We start from the raw sequence: 18,489 nt of genomic DNA on the forward strand, positions 1-18,489 counted from the left end.
TGTATTTTATAAGGCCACGCCGCGTCGTGTCTGCTCAGTTTGGTAAGGTTTACAATAGGCGGTAGTTTCGGATTTTTATACATTTCTTGGAAACTGCCCACCTACCCCTCCACTAAGCCAACATTTTGCCTTAAGTCAGAAGTAAATGTTAATGCTGGCTTAGGGAAGGGGTAGGTGGGAAGTTTCCTAGAAACGTATATCACCAAATGAAGATTGAAAAGAAACTGAACAATACCCACACTACAACACAAAAGCGAACTAACAATGTTTTCCGCAACACCAAGAAACACTCGAATAGACTGCCGTATGTCTTAAAACTGGAGCAACATTTGATTTAGAGAAAGAATCTCCCTGGAACTGTTGCACTAAATATCTCAATGAACATAACTTACTCAACTCTTCTTCAAGCTTTCATCGGATAGTTTATTTCCAGCTAATTTAGTCGTTGGGTTTAATCGTCGCTTAAAAAATCGCTCCAAGGCCGAAGTGAATCGCCAAGTAGTGACTTTTCAACCGGATTTTAGTGCTCAACGACTTACCTTACATCCCTCCGTGCTCCAACTTTTTGTTGTCTCGTTCCAGAAGAAGCATTTTAAAGTAGATATCGTCAGGCTGTACGAGGCATTATAATCAGAAAATGTGCCTGTTTTTCCCTGAACTTGAATATAATATGTTCCTTCCCCACTTATCAAACTATGGTCCAGTATAAACAGTTTTTGCTCCATCCCATCTACCGACCACGACGCTAAATTATCGCTCGATGACGGCCGTCTTCCTAGGGCGACCATTATGTTCCACTCCAGTACGTTTTCATCTTCCGAAACAAACTCGAGGCTCACCCCGGCGTTATCTAGGCTGTAATTGAACGTGTGGAACTGAGCTGAAGTGTCATTGATTTGCAGAACAAAGTTTTCCCTCTCTGCTTTTAATGACTTGTCCACTTGACGAATTCTGATGTCTATCAGATCTCTTTCTAGTCCCTCAACAGAAACCATGCTGCCATCCGTTTGAAGCACCTCTAATGCAACCACTGAGGTGGTGATGTTTTCCTCTCCTCCACAGTCGCTATATGGATTTTCTGAAAATGACAGCATCTGAAAATTGGTAAAAGAAGTAGATCAACAAAACAATAAGTGTTAGTAAATGAAGCAATCTTACAATGGGTCAAAGAGTAAAACGGAACGTGACTGGACTACAACAACAACAACAACAACAACAAAAACAGGCAAACTACAAAAAAAAAAAACGAAAATAAATGCGCCAAAAATATCTTATTTTATCATATATGACCCGTACGGCACCCCGCGCAATTTCGTTGGAAAACCACAAAAAAGAATTCCAGTACGAGGGCCGTACGCGTCAAGTGATAGAGCCGGAAAAAACGCGTTAGAAAAATGCGCTCGAAGCGAGGCAAATGCTGCCAGGAACGCATTTCTCCCCCTCAGAAAAATCCAAAAACACAACCGTCATTTTCAAATGATAAAATGCTTACTGTACGCGAGGTCCGTGAGTCTCGACCGACAGCAAAATATTTTCCCGTCCGGCTCGACCTAACTCAGTCAATAAGTACATATTACCACACTTTTACACAGAAACGCAAGTAAGTAAATCTTTCCCACGTTTGTTTGTTGCTTTAATTCCCTGGCTTTTTTTGTCTGCCTCAGTATCTTTTGATCTTCTCTCTCTCTCTTTCTTTCTTTTACCCTTTTTATCTTTTACTGTTCTTGTTCTTAACTTCTGCAAATTTTGAAAACGCAAATTGTTATCAAGCAGAGTCCTTGTTGAGAAAAGTTTACCGTACCCAACCTGGCTCTAAATTTGTCGGTGCTCAAAAACAAGGAAGGAAAAAACACTCGGGCTTTATGTAACCTGTAGGTTTACTGCGTAGTCCTCGAAGTTGATATTTTGAAACAATCCCAGGTTTGGTAGTGTGAACATTCCCAGTTCGTTCTGGACTATGGATCCATTCAGAGAATTAGTCAAGGCTTTCTGGAGAACGGCTGTTATCTTTGCTGTATTAATAACTGTGTCTGCATCCCCAGGTATTTTAACTTTCAAAACTGCTAAGCACATTTTATTCACCACATCGAGAATTTCTTTTGATGCCTCTCTGCCCCTTTCCTTTAAAAAAAGAAAGAGAATGAAAAGGTAAGGTAAAGGCGCACACGAGCGGAGCTTATCCCGGTTTCATTAGCATGAAGCACCTAGAGGTATTGCTACTCCCCTCTGGACGGCATGCTAGTCCATTACAGGGTTCCCCCCCAACAGTATGTCGCCGGGGCAGTTGTCCCTTTCGTAAACGGTCGCTGCCATTTTTAAGACAGAAAGGTTTTGACCTGTTATGGAGATTGTTTTTATCAAAAAGAAAGAAAATCGCAACCCAAGGTCAAACCTGGACCTCAAACTCGGACCATTCGTATCCTAATATCTCTACACTACCACACCGATCCGCCAAAACTCCAGAAAATTTAAGTATTGTCTTGTCTTTCTTTACTGTAACATCAATCCATAAATTTTAACGATATTTCAACTTGGGCTTCAACGTCGTTCCTTTTAACACTATTCAAAGGCGTATTATTTGCCTTATTGTAACTTAATCCAGGGAATATATTACATCTATCATGACTGAAGGTTTGGTAATCAATGGTGGCATCGATCGTTAAAAATGGCAACGACCGTTTACGAAGGCGAAATAGGCGTCGCCGGTACCCATTTATACACCTTGGTGATGAGAGACAAATAGAGTCAAGTTCATTGTCCAAGGAAACAGGCGAGGCTTGAACTCCGGACCTCCAGATCTGCAGGTGTCAACTGCTCAGACAAACACGCCTCCAGAAAGAGAATGTAGAGAAGCAAACATAGATTTTTCTGCATAGATTACCCGAGTTTTTTTTAAAGTAGAATAAAAGAATTTTCATCTGCAACAACATTTTAAAAGAAGCGATAGAAGCTTACATTTAAGGTCAAGGGCCATTTTCCCACACAAATTTTGGTGAAACTAAGACAGTAACGTGCGATTATATGCAGTACATCGATTTCAGAAAGTTCAGTTTGTGGAAGCTGTCATCATTGTGGTAAGTGTACTTTTAAAGTTATCAACCTATTTTGCGGTCAGTCACGCGTTGAGTGCTAGCTTTAGGGTGTCTCCTGGAGAGAGGCTGTAAAAAAAGATATACTTACTTTGAACGCGTCGTCACAGCGGTAAAATGGGTCATCTAAACTCACTGGAGACCCCTCTGATATGCTTTTAAATAAGTTGCCAGCAATTCCAAGGATCTCTGATGAAATCTTTTCAAGACTTGAAACTGGGACGGTGTCTTTTTTAAGGGCGTCTACAATGCTGGACATAGTGTCCACGGTGTCGTCCTAAAAAGAGAGGTAAGAGAAAGAGTAACTTGACGCAATATCCTCTTTTTACTATAACTTTAGTCTCCTCAGGAGAGCTTGCTGTCTAAGGTACGAATCTGTCATGGACGCCACACACTTCGTGCTGTGTAATGAACGTCAAAAAGAGCATTTTATTTGAGCGTTGTTGGTGTTTTCACTGTACCGTACGTCTCCGACTGGGGACGAAGGGACCACCATTTCTACTTGGGCAATCGGCCAACGCGAACTTTTAGCCGTTAGCAGGGCAAAGGCAGTACCTTTATTTTTCAATTATTTTAAGACCCTAAGTGTCGTTCCGGCTCTGAGGATCGAAACCACGTCCTGCCGCTCTGTATTAAAGCGCTCTACCGCCTGAGCTATTCCTGCCGCGGTTGCATAGAGCATACCACTAATCAGTTGAGAATCAACTTAAGGGGATTTTCAGCTTATTGGTTGGGAAACAATTATTTTGAGGCGAGGCAAAGATTAGGTTTGCGCCGTACAGTGGAGATGCTTTAAAGTATGATAAGACATTTTTCAAGAGTATTTGTCGCCTGTAGGCAGACCCTTCTAGGAGAGCAAATTGAGAACAAGAGAGACGGGAGCGACCTGAATAGGAGTATGGAAAATATATATGGTAAGAGCCAAGAGTACGTTTTCTTTGTCCATTAGTTTTTGGTTGTATTCTCGTTCCAGTTGATACCACAGTTTTGACATTTACCAAGTCCATTCTTACTCATTTCCAAAGTGATTGAGTCAAACAGTTCTACACATAAGAAGCTAATATTCCGAGGATCGGATAATTCGAAGAATCATGGCAAATACGCTACAGTGCCATTTAAAGCGTTTAATTAAGGCAACTCAGTTAATTTCTCTGATTATGACGCTGTTCCTGAAATTGAACAAACGTCTTCGATCTATGCCGAGAGTCAAGCTTTTCACGAGACTAACCAAACTTAGTGAGTTAAATTGGCGAAAAGTTCGACGTCTGCCTCACTTAAGTTCGTCTAAATAAGTTTGGATCGTCCAGTACGTTCTACTCGTCTCCTTCAGACGGACAGAACGTCTGAAGATCGCCGGTCTCCGGGACAAACGTCGATCTTTACATGCGACGGACTAAGCTAAAAAATTAAAACTTTGTATGATAATATATACTTAGCCTCGTTCGGGAGAAAATGTTTTAAAATTGCTGTTTGGTTAGATTCAGTTGATTGGTTTGACGCGTCCTTCAAGCTCGACGTCTGACCCAAAAGACAAAACAAAGCTTGGTTCGTCTCATGAAAAGTTCGACCTTTGGCCAAGGCCTTAGTAGATCCGAAAGTGACTAAATGCTTGATAAGTTATTCTTTTCCTATCAGTCAAAAGCTGGTTGTATTTACCCGGGCATTTTGTGTAAGTACTTCGTTGTTCTCTGTCGCTCTCTCCAAGGCGTCGCTTATGACCAGCAGCTCATCAACGGTTGTTGTTCCACTTTCCGCGAGAACTTTTGTGTTTGTTTTGAGCTTTGATGTAATCTTTTCAATTATCTATTAAGAAAAAGGAAACAATAACACTGATTTTTAATAAGTTTTATCCACAAGGCAAACTGAACTGGCTACCTTTGCAAAGGCGTAGGTTTCATTCACTCAATAGGGTGTTACCAAGGCCTATGTTCACAATATACTAGATAGCTTTTCGTGCCGTGACACTAATTACCCTTGTTTACTGTTGAAGATGAGCATGAGCGATCGAACCATCAAAAGATGGTTTTTACAGGCTTCAATAAGTGAATTATTATTCATGATACAGAAAACTCGAGTACTGCTCTCCAGTTTGGTGTCCGCACCTTAAAAAAGACTCAAACACCTTGGAGAAAGTACAACGTAGAGCAACTGAATTTGCCCTTGGAAATATCAGGCGAGACATGTCCTACGAAGAACGTCTAAAGTTCCTGAAATGGCCAACACTTTAACAAAGAAGATTATTTTCGTCGCTTACCGAGTGTTATAAGACAATAAACAGACTTAATGGACCAGATGCCTCAGCATTTTTCACGTTTGCACACGATATTGGACCCTTAAGAGCTAATCACCGTTTTAAACTTAAGTTTGCATCCGCAAATTTAAAAAGTCTTAAATATTCTTTTTTTATCCGTATAATCGATGAGTGGAATAATCTGCCAAAGGAAATTGCTGAGGCGGAAAATTTGAACACTTTTAAGAACAGACTGAGTTGTCATCGTGCAAATTTTTCTAGTGAACACCAAGTTCCTCAAACGTGTAATATATTATATATCTACTATTTGAAACAGTTGTAAATAATTTCAAATGTTCTTAATTTCTTTTATTTTATAAAATAACTAAGATGGTACTGTCGTTCTGATTAGTTAAAAACCTATGGTTTATTGTGCCGGTAAACTCATACAAAACTTAAAGTTTCTTTATTAAAGCAATAGACCACACTTTCTATGCCAAGCTTTTCTCGTGTTCTCCCACCATCCCGCGTGGGTATCACGCCGGTAAACCCAGAGGATAAACTCCTATATCTCCCTATCACTTTTTCATGAATTTGTGAATAAACAGTTATTATTATTATTATTATTATTATTATTATTATTATTATTATTATTATTATTATTATTATTATTATTATTATTATTATTATTATTATTATTTCATTTTTTAATCGAAATGAGTTTTTTAATTGAAATGAATTTTTTATCGAAATGAACTTTTTATTAATATTAATAATAGTGATAATAATATTAGTAGTAGTAGTGGTAGTGGTAGTGGTAGTGGTAGTGGTAGTGGTAGTGGTAGTGGTAGTGGTAGTGGTAGTGGTAGTGGTAGTGTTAGTGGTAGTGGTAGTGGTAGTGGTAGTGGTAGTGGTAGTGGTAGTGGTAGTGGTAGTGGTAGTGGTAGTGGTAGTGGTAGTGGTAGTGGTAGTGGTAGTGGTAGTGGTAGTGGTAGTGGTAGTAGTAGTAGTAGTAGTAGTAGTACAAATAATACCGATAAAAGTAAATTATAATGATTTTACACAATAAAGCTTCGAGTTTAAACCTTAAAATAATTTGATAAAAAAGGGTTGGCTTTTTCGTCTTTCTTTGGTGGCGCATATTTATACAACGAAGTCACGCTTCGAGGTTGTCCGCTATTGTCAGTGAGAAGTGATCCATGAAATGGATGGATGAAAATTGATCGCTCTTTTTGATATACAAATCATGTCCAGTGACATTCAAATCATATCAAAGAGAAACTAAAATCAACTATTACCGCTGATTCTTAAGTCGGGGCACAAGCCGATTAATAAAATGGATTTACAAAGAGAAATACGAATTGCTCTTACTGGAAAGAAAACAACAAGTTAATAACAGCCTGCAAACCATTAAGTTGAAACTTATGTCATGTTGGGCCCCTTTCAAACGAAGAATTTCTTAGGAATAACGAACACCAATTTTAGTCGATGAAAGTAATTAAATACGGCAGTTGATTCAGACGTCGGGTATGATGGTGCCAAATTTAACTTCGTTTGTTGTAAATATTCCTAGTCTCTAGGAAATGTTTTTTCCAATATGGATGAGGGTTTCTATAATTGGTCCATTATATTCAGCAGATGTGAAATTCGACTTCTAAATAAAATGTTGAACCTAAGTCGAATTTTCGACTGTTTCAGTAGCAGATTCGACAAAGTCGTATTTAAGTTGAAACTGTCGAATTTAGTTGATTCAGACGTCCCATCTCAAAGCAGTTACCTCTCGAATTAAATTGGGCACATGTGAAAATCGACGATTGAGCTGGGTAATGACAACAGTGTCCAGTATTACTAAACAAACCGGTAAATACGCTATGATGCATACCGGCGCAGTTTTTATATTCCTGTAAACTTTGTTTTCAATTTACCACATTATGTTACTGGCTATATGCGAAACACAGGTAAAAAAGAGAGTAAAATTTCTCTGCTGTGTGATGAAACGTCAACTCTCTACAGTCCTCGGCCTAGTCTCCTGACTTTTTCGCTCTTGTTCATTACCCGCTTAAATTTTAAATGCCAGACGTCAACTAGTTACTTTTAAATGCCCCACACAACCAAAACCTCAAATATGCTATTTGTTTTTTGAAATCTTGTCACAGCAACAAAAAAAGCCTAATTCGGAAATAGTCACGTGACTGACGATGTCATCACCCTACATGTGACATGGGAAGATATTTTGTGGCAAATGTTATCTTGTTGTGGTCTGACATTCTTCTACGTATAAAAGTATTAAGGTTTTAAAAAATTGTCTCAAAGGACTCTGGGATAATTTTTATAAAAATTATAATTTACTTTTATAATTATTATAAAACGACCGCGTTAGTATCACCAGATGCAACAAACAACTTCAAGAAAAGAGGACCGGAAGGGATTTCCGCCAGAAAATTAGAACAAGGGAAAGCCACATGAGACAGAAGTCTACCAAGACGTTCATTGACGGCCTGTCTGGTCCCGACTTGTGAAATTTTTTTTGGAAATTCTAGAAACATTTGCAGCTATCTGTGAGAACGATAGCCTAAGAAAAGAGTCGCATTTCGAGTCTCCACCACTGGTTTCTCCGCGAAATGACGTCTGAGCAACAACCGTAGAAATTCCATACTGATGACGCGTCACTACCCAAATCTGGGTAGTGCATCTGATTGGGTGAAGCAAATTTCCAAACAATCAAAAGCACTCTTCAGACCTAAGTAGTGAGCGTCATCAGCACGGAATTTCTGCGGTCGATCTCCAGACGTCATTTATGCGAAGAACCCAGTCGTGGCGTCGCGAAATGTTGGCTGCTTCGGTCTCAGGTTATGAGGAAGATGACTTACTTTAGCTTTCTTTTGCTGCGTTTCTGTCATTTGTTGTTCGGTTGGTGCCACTGTACTTCCCGTGGCTGTTATATTTTCTTCTGTAACGTTTCCACCAGTGATTTGCTGTGCTTTAGTGGTTGGAAGTAAGGTTGTCGTTGCTTGAGAAGCTTCACCCTCGTTACCAATATTATCGTCGTCATCGGAAAACAGAACCTGGTCCAAGAGGCTTAGAACTTTTAAGTTTTCCTCTCGGACTTCCTCGGGGTTACTGATGTTAGAAGTGGTATTTTCGTTGTCTAAATCGTTGAAGACAGAATCAAGATTTACAGTTGCTCTTTTCACATTTTGTACCTGAAAGAAGAACCAACGTATAGCCAGGTTTAAACGCTGAACCGAACAACATGATTTACCTAGGGCTCAACTCCCTTTTTCGCCTAAACAGGGAATGTGCCGCTGAAATGGGCATGGTTTGGGGTTCCTAAGTCTTAAACAGAGTATACAATTGAATGGACGAGGGACACGACAAATGGAAATGAATGTTTTTTGTCATATACATAGTCAGTCTCATACCCAAAACCCTGCCTCGGAATCTTGGTCAACACTATATGGTAGCTAGCATGCGGTGTAGTAATTATGTTAGGGGATGTTTTTTTCACCATCTTTGATTTCCAAAGCAGTACACTCCTTCCCTCACTACCGCGGTCAAATGTTTTGTTTGTCTGTTTATTTGCTGAATCCATCAAAATCAGACGAGAAGGATCTATAAATAACAACACGGAATGGAACTCTATAACATTGCAAAAGTGAAATAATTGATGGGTTGTAATTTTAAGCAGTTGCGCGCGCCTTCTTGCACGCGCTTGAGGGTGAGCGTACACGTTTGCTTGTTCGAATGTAACAACGTATTGTAACAGTTTTAGCCAAACTGAAGAAGTTTGAATAAACGAAACTTGTCTGAAGGCTAAAACAAAGGCTAGTGCGTGAAAGACTATTCGTAAAACTCAGTACAATAGTTATAAGGATTATTGCTGAGAGTCCTTTTACCAATAAGAGAAAACAACGGACTTCTTCAGTTTTCAATATCTTGGAACTTTTTAAGCAGTCGTTCAGAAAATGTTGTAAATGAACAGCAACTCGTTGATAACTTTTAACAGTGAAAAAATGAGTTTTAAGGTACTAACTTTAGTTTCTGCAATTTTTTCTCTTTTGACCACGGGGAACATTCTCTGCCTTATGACAACTGACGGGCGCGATTTTTCGTGCTAACGCACCCCAAGGCCACTACCAGCAGTGGCGGATCTAGGGGAGGGATTCGAGGGGCCCGCCCCCCTTATTTTTTAGACCAAACTGAGGCCCAAAGAGGCGAAAAAGGTTTTTTTTAGACCGGGCATCCCCCTTATCTCAGGGTCTGGATGACCGCCCCCCCCTCCCCTTATCTGATTATCTGGATCCGCCACTGACCAGTTCCCCCTGCCCATCGCCAAATGATTCACTTACTTATATCTAAACTTTAGACTCGACTCATTAAATATTTGACGTCTGAAAGTAGCAGTTTCATCGAAAAAACGATACTAATGTGACTCTTCTTTCCACTTTTGCTTGCGTTCGGTGGAAAAGGAGACTTTTTTATCGCACAGTAAACGATTTTCTACTGAAGGTGGACCCTCGTCTGGCTCGAACTTTGTACTGATAATCGTTAATTCGCTAGTGATGTTTATACTTCCCAGTAACCACTTTTCATGTAGCCTCCGTCCGTCTGCGAGGCAGCGCCCATATCCTCCTTCTGGGGGCCCCCAACGGACACAACGAATTACCGGAAATGCTTTTCAAATTTCCCTTCAACCAATCTGGTAAATTAACAATACCGTAAATCCTCTATTAAGCCCCCCTCCCCCCTCCCCCACTCAAATAAGCCCCCTTCCTCTAGTAAGGCCCCCTTTTAAGGGGAAGAAAGTTAATAGGCCCCCTCCTCTATTAAGCCCCCCCCCCCCCCCCTCCCCTCTCCTAATTATTCTTCACTAATAAATAATAGATTTTCACTAGTAAATGATAGACTGTGTTAATCGATCACGGCCGTAAAACTTCGTGTGGACTGATCCGGGATGGTTTATTTACCAACTGAAAGTTCGGATGTGATACTGATCCTCGGCTTCATGACCTGAAACTTCTTGTACTTGAGTTTTTCCACTCCGTATTCTACTTCTTTATGGAGAATGATACCTTCGTCCTTTCTAAATTAAATAAGAGACCCGTCTCTATTAAGCCCCTCCCCCCCCCCCACCCCCCCTTCAAATGGGCTTGAAATAAATACGCCGGGAAGCTTAATGGAGGATTTACTGTAGCTTTTTTAACAGGCCAATCATGTCGTGCATCGTACCCAAGTCCTGGAACTCAGGTGGGGGCCCAGAGCAAGGATTTCGGCGCTAGACGGACTTACGGTGATGTTACACCGGACGATACGCAACGACGATTTTTAGCGCAACACAGCCTTGCAATGTTGGAACAATGTTGTAACCATTCGAAACAATGTGGCAACAATGTTGCAACGCTGTGTTGCGCTAAAAATCGTCGTTGAAAATCGTCTCGTGTAGCATAATCACCTTTAAACCAGAAGTTTAGTCCCGACGGCTGTTGCGCAGGCTATCTTTTATCTAACAAATTAAATTTCAGAGTAGAGCGAGACGTTGGTTGTACCTGCAGTTTGACTTCATACCATGATCTCATACCAAGGGCGTCCTCTACCGATACACTAATCGATATATCCACTGAAAGAACATCCTGAGACACTTGTTCGTAAATTCTAAATTTCCTCGAAGAGCTAGGGTTCTCTGGCGACGTAAGGAGTGGCTGCGTCCCATTGTCATTTCTACGATAACTGAAGCTATATAGTAGTGGCTTTTCAGAGTCGACCCAACCATCACAGGAAATCTGGAACTCTGTGTGAGAGATATTTCCTGTCGGCGGATAGCACGAACAATTGCCAGACTTGGGAGGTTCATTGACCCTTAAAATCTTGGTGACGTAACCTGTCCTTCCTCCTTCTCTCCACGTTTCCAGTTTCACAATGCACTGGCCTCCAGGTTTTAAGTGTTCCTGGAAGATTTGAGACTTAATAACGAAGTCACGATTTGTATTCTCCCTTATTAGCTCAGGAGGTAGGGACCATTCACTTCCATTCAGTCTTTGTATTTTCCAGCGAAAAAATAGCGTGAAAAACAAACACTGTCCCTCGCATTCGGCCTCAAGTCTAAGATCTATTGACGGATTCAGCCTACTTGAACAATTGCGATCTAGGCACCTGATGAAGCAAAAAGAAAAAAAGAAAAGCGCAGATTAGTCGTTTAAAAATAAATATATCTTGTTGGACGGTAGAGTGTGTAGTTTAGTGGGATATTCTTGCGAGTCCCGCTTCATTTTGGCGAGCCCAAAATACAAGAGATCGAAGAGAAATGGACGTTGTTTCCACATAATATTATTGTTGCCATCACCATCTCACTCTGTTGCACACATTTAGGTCTGTTTTCATCTTTCTTGTTGTATTCGTAGCTAATAAAGTCAGTTTATGTTGACTGCATTAATCAATGTTGACATTTCACTGTTGCTCAGGCGACTCTACTGAAAAAACTCGCTTTCTTAAGATTACGATTTACAATTTATTTTCGTCGAAAAACGATGAATTTTCTGCCATGTACTACGTTTGTGGAGAGCCGGTCAGACCGGTCTTCTGGAGAACAACCGTAGGATATTTGTATTCGTTTTGAGCGTTATTTATACTCTACTGAGTGACGTTGAAAAACTACTCACTACTAATTATTTTACAAAAAATAAAAAACTCGCTGTCTTCGGAAAAATATACTCATCTATAACTGTAGACTCTGAAAGTGTCGGTTTTAAGGCTGGTAAACCTAGCACTAAGAGAGTGGAACAGGTATGCAACTAAACACTTGCTCTCTTACTTAGATTCACCTATAAATAAACTCATAACATTATAAAAGAACTATTCAATTTATACTAGACACGTAAATAGTTCCACTATTTCTGGGCTAGGTCGCTACAGGCTGTTATGTTCATTTATAGGGCCGGAAAACTGGTCGGGAAACAAGTTGCAACCCGCTTGTGTTTTTTCGAACTTCGCGCTTGCCTTGATAGAGACCTTTAGATTCAAAGAGAAGAGCGACTACGAGAATAAGATTTTCTTGACATCAAGAAGTGCAAGCGCGTGAAGCAACGTCAAAATTTGGCGGGAAAACGTGATAGCCATCGTCACTCTACTAGGAGTTTAATGACGGAAACAAGTTTAATATCGAATGTTAGAAGTTTTATCATTTTGCGTTCGGGAGCGGGCTTATAACCTCCTTCAATAAAAATAACCGTGCTAACGCCTCTGGTGAAAAAGAGCACAACGCCGCTTTCGAGGTGTACATTTCTGAGAAAACGCGAAAAAAACTTTAAGTTAATTGTTGGCCGCGTGCTCGTCCTCCTCCTTGAGTCCAAAGGTCTCTAATATCTCCGCAGGTTTTGAAGACCTCAACATTCAAGGTGGCAGGTCCAAAAGGGGACGTACAGACCAAGCGCCAGAAAAAGAGTGGCTGATCTTGGTTAGTTACTTTGTTAAGAAAATCCAGGGTGGTCATTAGAGGTCGGTGAATAATTAAATTATAGTCATTTCGGATAGTTGGTGTTGTGAACAAATTTTATGGCGTTCTCGCCCGAGTTCGTCGACTGATAGTTTACTTTGATCAAGATGAACCTAAATCTTAAGGGAAATTCTCTCGTCTAGTATTGACGACAATTGAGCAGACACAACATTGCGGTCAGCCTTTGTCTTAGTCTCCCTCGCAGCCGTTTTTTTAGTGTCGTCACGCAACGGAGAGATGCGTTGCGTGACGACACTAACAACGGCTGCGACGAGGTAGACTACTATACCTTTGTCTGGAAACCAGAGACAACCTATATCAATCACGAAAGCCCTGAATTTATAAACAGTCTCTTAACTCAACCTATATGATTATGATTATGATTATGATTATGCTTTAATTTTTAATAACCGAACTTCAAAGAACTGGGCCCTGGCGTGCCATAATACTTGAATCAACCTGGTATTTAACAGATAGACCAAATTAGAACAGAAACACCACTTGCGTACCTTATGGTCATTCTTGGCGGACCTGGTGGTAGGATAAAAACAGAAACCTCACCCCAAGCAGTGCGCCCATCACATTCCTTGGTCACTTTAACCGTAAATATGTAAGTCTTGTTTGCAATATAACTCTCGAGGCCAGGCGTAAAGTTTGAATAATTTAGATTGCTCTCTATCGCAGAAATATTATGAATCAACTTTTGATCGGCGCAATGGACAAATTGGCCATCGTAACTCATCTCTTGGCCGCGACAATGGATGCCATTGAATTGATTTTTCGTCCGGCAATACCAATCGAATTTTAAGCCTTTTTTCCCGTCTAAGGCAACATCTCGATCGTCAAATTGTGTAGCAGCATCTCGATCGTTAAAGTCTGCAGTTAAACTCAACGGTTCTTCAGTATCCGCTTCGCGACAGCTATTCCCACGTATTTCACCACCCAGAGGAGTGGGTACAATTTCGACTATTGCTTTGGTTTCTTCTTGCACTTGTCCATAGAGATTCAAGACATCACTGCCTGTCAGCTCGACAGTTAGGTTGAAGGAATAATTGCCGTAAATTAAAAGGTTGCGGGGAACTGTTATGTTACTACTATAATAATTCTTCTCCTTTACCCCTGTGGTTTCATTAAAACAATGTCTTCCTTGTTCAAGATTTTCAGGTTCAATTCTTATAATTTGCCAAAAGAATTTGACATCTCCGGAGTCAGACAATAAACATTGATTTATGTACTGTCCTTCGAGACGAATTGTATCTGATCTATTGTATTTTATCGGCTGCAAGATATTTTCAACACCTCCAGTTATTCTCATTTTTCTGTCCGAGTCCCATATTGAAACATTTTTAACCTTACAAACGGGCTTGGCGACCAGAACTAACACATTCTTTTTCACCTCAGATACCCTGTTAAACACAGTAAGAGAAACTGTATAGTTACCCTCAAAAGGAAAGGTGTGGTTGAAGGAATAGGTAAAGTTCATTTCGTTGTCACTTGTGGCGCAATTCGTTTTATTAATCCAAGAAGTGATAGAATCATTGAATGCCACGATGAAACAGCTACCACGCTGGAACTTGGGGATTGTTATCTCAAAATGGGTCGAGTTTCTCAGCCACGTAAAACCACTTGATGTAAAAGACACGCCGGAAATTTTCTCCTGCACATTAAACTGGACCGACGCTGACGTATTTTCCACGACTTTATCCACCTCAACGCTTGCAGTTAAGGTCCCAGTTTGGCTTAAAGTGACATTGATCCATGGTTCTTTTGTAATTCCTAGGACTACATCTCCATACAGTTTCCAACGGTAGGCCTTATCAAAATTTTGGGAAGTAACCAGCATTGTTGCTGTATCTCCAAGGGCAAAATATTTCCTAGATGCGATATTTGTAAACTTTGCAGAGTACTCACTCTGAAGAGCAACCTTTATTTCAGGGCGGACAGGTGCCAAAACAGTGACGGCCGTGTGGAACTCAGTTCTACTTACTTCATTTGAACAAGAAACATTGGTCGTGAACGTGAAGTTCCCTGTAGAAGAGTTCCCTGTAAAAGAATAGCGATGAAGTATGATATATTTTCCATGACTATTGAATACGAATCTTCGCTTTTCGACAGGCGATTTATCGCCAAAAGACCAAAGACAGAAAGCATCGGTTGGATAATACCCCTTAAGAGTAAAGGTTTTGAGAATAAATGTAGCGTTACTCGAATTTTTTATTGTCCTTTCTTCCAACGTAAGAGTTATATCATGATCATTAAGCGGGTGCTGCACTATAACCACTGGCTCGCATTGACTATTAAGTGAACCAAGACGATTGAAAGCTATCACTGCCACTTCATAAGAACCATTCGAAGCGAAAGAATGATTCAGCAGAAAGTATTTCCACCCATTAATACTCCGTCCCAGAGAAAAGCTTTTTGTATGGTTACTTTCAAACCTCGTGGTAACTGTCACATGAGAGCCGGACTTAACGGAGACATTAAAAGAAGCTTCCGCCGATGTATTAACGTAGGTAAGCATCGAGTCACAAGTTAGGTTGACAATTGGAATCTGAACCCAGGCAACGCCTTTGGCCACAACAGCACCATGCCTGTTTGAGCAATTAGTACTGACATTGAAATATCCCTCCTCTGTATAGTTGTGCAAAACAGGAGTATCAATTTGCGAGAAATCCGTTAGAACAGAGAAGCCATCTCCAAATCCCCAGTCACATAGAAACGCTGTTCCGGTTTCCTTTACGAGTGCGAAAGCAGAAGATTCCCCTCTGGCTGTGACATTCACTTTAATCTGAAGACCGGTGATCGGTTCATCCTTCTGGATGACAATTCTTGTTGAAAACGTTTCGATTCTACGGCTTACTCTGTTTTCGCATGTTAGGCCGATTGCGTAGTTTCCTGTCTGACGGTAGGCATACGTTGCCTGAAACACGTTGACGCCTTCGTTAAGGACATCTTCGCCGAAATCAAAGCTGCAAGAAGCATTGGTGCCTCCAGTTATCGTTCCTACCATACTGATGTTCTCACCTATCGCAATATAGACAGAACGTGATCCATGCTTAATTCGAGGTACTATTGCTGTCAGTAGCAACTCCAGAATTGGCTCTTGTACGATAACAGTGCAATTAATACTTTTTTCGTCGACTCGGTTTTTAATGTTTATCAGGACGTTATAAACGCCAACATGTGCATACTGGTGAGATAAAGAATAGTTTCTGATTTTATCGTCGATATTCTCTAGAACCTTTTCAGAGCTTCCGTCACCAAGAGAAATCGTAAAGGAAACGTTGGTTCCTGCAAAATAAATAACATATTTTTACCAGTAATAGACAAAAGGGCTTACAATACATACCTTTCACTTTGAATGAGGAAAGAGAACGGTCATAATTTGGCAATGCTTTCCCCCTAGACCCCTAGACGAGTTTAGCAATATCGGGAGGAGAAAGATCCAGGGGTTTATAAATTTTCGAAAAGAAAAAAGGGTTGAGTAGTTTTTTAGGCCGAAAAGGTCAAATAGGCCTCTGTGGGGTGAGACAGCTTTACGATTCCTTAGGAACTAGTTTTCACCATTGCGTTGTTTATTAGTTTGTCACTTTGAGGATCGACCATTTTATTTCCAAGCTTTTCTTCTAAAGCCCATTGGGGCAATTACATGTCAAGAGTGGGTCAATGATTGTGTATCACTCCAGGAGTATAAGAGCCTCTTGGAGCTACGTTCTCAACGGCATTTCTCAAGTCTTGCCGACAGAATCCACTTCGAAAGGAAAAACCTATGTCTGATTGTCCGGGACAGGTAGAAATTTAGTTCGGACATGTAAACCTTTGACATGACTTTTCCGTGGGACAAGGACATTTTTTAATTAGAAAAAAATACAGAAACAGTTGAAATTTTACTTCAAATTACAGTAGAATTAAAATTAATCTTATAGTCATTAAAAGAAAACCTCATACTTGATAAAACAAGGTTAAATATTCCTTTTAACTTTGCCATACGGAGGCCATTTCATTTGTTTTTACGAGCTCTAGCTGCCTTAGGAACCTGTCAAACCTTTTTAGACGAGAACTCTTAGGTTTTGGACAAACACATCTAATATAGTGCTTGTCCGAGGGATAAGTGGATAAGAAAATTTTTCAGCAAGCCTTCCCTTCTCCCTTTCTCCCAAACCCGCAAGTTGCACCGCTGCACAAGCTACTTATAAACATCAAAGAAGTCATCGTTGGTTGGGAAGAGAGTTGAGAGGAGAAGTCTTTCTTTTGTTTGTTTTCTGACCTACAGTCGAACTTCCACTAACGGCCACCTCTCTACAACTACCACTCTTTTGGCCGACAGTCCAAACATTGACTCTTGTTTAATCCTCTCTACGACGGCCACTTTTTTCTGTCCCCAAGGTGGCCGTTGTGAAGAGGTTCAACTGTACTCCCCATTTATCGCTGGTTGCATTTCTCATTTAATGGGGACGCCGGAGTGCAAGTTTGAAACCTTTACTTTATATTACTTATTACACAGAGCAAGGGTGACCCAGTGGTGAGAGCACTCGCTTCCCACCAATGTGGCCCAGGTTCGAATCCTGGCGTCGACGCTATATGTCCTATATGTGGGTTGAGTTTGTTGTTGGTTCTCTCCCTTGCTCCGAGGGGTTTTTCTCCGGGTACTCCGGTTTTTCCCTCTCCTTAAAAACCAACACTTTCAAATTCCAAATCGATCTGGAACACACGGACACGTTTCAACGAGTTCTTATCAACTCCTTAGTGCTCCGTGGGTAAACAAATTACAATTTACAATTTAATTGCAATTTTTTACTATAATATTTTACCTTTGGAAATAGCCCATTTTATTGATGCTTCTTCAGTCAGATTCACAACAATGGTGCCCTCGACACACCTATGGCCACTTATTGTGTCTTGGACAACAACAATGCCGCTAGTGAAATAAGTGCTGTTGGAATTAGTTGCGTTGACCTCAACTTTATACACCCCGGGGTGATTGTAAGTATGCCAGAATTTCTTGATTTTTTTCGTCAGCTCTTCGTTGCCAAGTTTCCAGTGATATTCCACTAGAGTCCCTTCATGTACTCCAACACCAATGTGAATAAACTCACTGGTTTTTACAGTGTAGCTCGGCAGAATTAGTTGAAATGGTGTAATTGGTATAACTGCGTGAATGTCAAAAATACATCACCAAACAATTAGTAAGTTTAAATGTATAAGAAAATGCGTAGTTAGTATCGTTTTCACAATAGGGCGACATGAACTGATATCATGAACTAGGGTTAACAAACCGGGCTAAATTGTAGGTAGCCATTTTTTTTTTGTTGTTTGCTTGTTTACTTTTACTTATTGTTTGTGTTTCAGTGTTGTTTACCTATCATAGATTACTTTCGGCTCCGCTATCCAGTCAGACATAAGTGACATTATATAACTGACTGATTAAGAAAATATCAATTCGAACAGACACCGCGGCGTTTATTAAATTTTTCAACGTGCGAAGTTTATTCAAGTGCGGCGTTACTTCTTAAGTCACTGACAACAATTAGGAAAAATCATTTATAAACATTATGTACAACAGAAAGATATTTAAAGTTCCAGTGTCTCGCTTTTTTTTTCTGCTGAGGTTGAATCGTAATTGTTTGAATGGTGTAGATTACCGTGTTTTACTTAGTTTTTTTTTCCTTAGAATTCTCAAA

The 18,489-nt window shown here is 40.3% G+C and overlaps 1 protein-coding gene across 1 annotated transcript in view; it reads right to left on the reverse strand.

Annotated features, from left to right (window-relative positions):
- The window catches only part of LOC140948207 (polycystin family receptor for egg jelly-like), a gene marked incomplete at its 5' end in the record, with an annotated part of 33,982 nt that overhangs the window by 6,520 nt on the left and 8,973 nt on the right, over nucleotides 1–18,489 (reverse strand). The window contains 8 exons of the mRNA XM_073397427.1: nucleotides 540–1,094; nucleotides 1,870–2,121; nucleotides 3,181–3,366; nucleotides 4,746–4,892; nucleotides 8,190–8,522; nucleotides 10,866–11,469; nucleotides 13,318–16,099; nucleotides 17,620–17,958. Of these exons, the coding sequence (XP_073253528.1) occupies nucleotides 540–1,094; nucleotides 1,870–2,121; nucleotides 3,181–3,366; nucleotides 4,746–4,892; nucleotides 8,190–8,522; nucleotides 10,866–11,469; nucleotides 13,318–16,099; nucleotides 17,620–17,958 (5,198 nt within the window). The remainder of the gene's footprint in view (nucleotides 1–539; nucleotides 1,095–1,869; nucleotides 2,122–3,180; nucleotides 3,367–4,745; nucleotides 4,893–8,189; nucleotides 8,523–10,865; nucleotides 11,470–13,317; nucleotides 16,100–17,619; nucleotides 17,959–18,489) is intronic.

Source organism: Porites lutea, chromosome 9 (assembly GCF_958299795.1).
Source record: "Porites lutea chromosome 9, jaPorLute2.1, whole genome shotgun sequence".
Lineage (NCBI taxonomy): Eukaryota > Metazoa > Cnidaria > Anthozoa > Scleractinia > Poritidae > Porites > Porites lutea.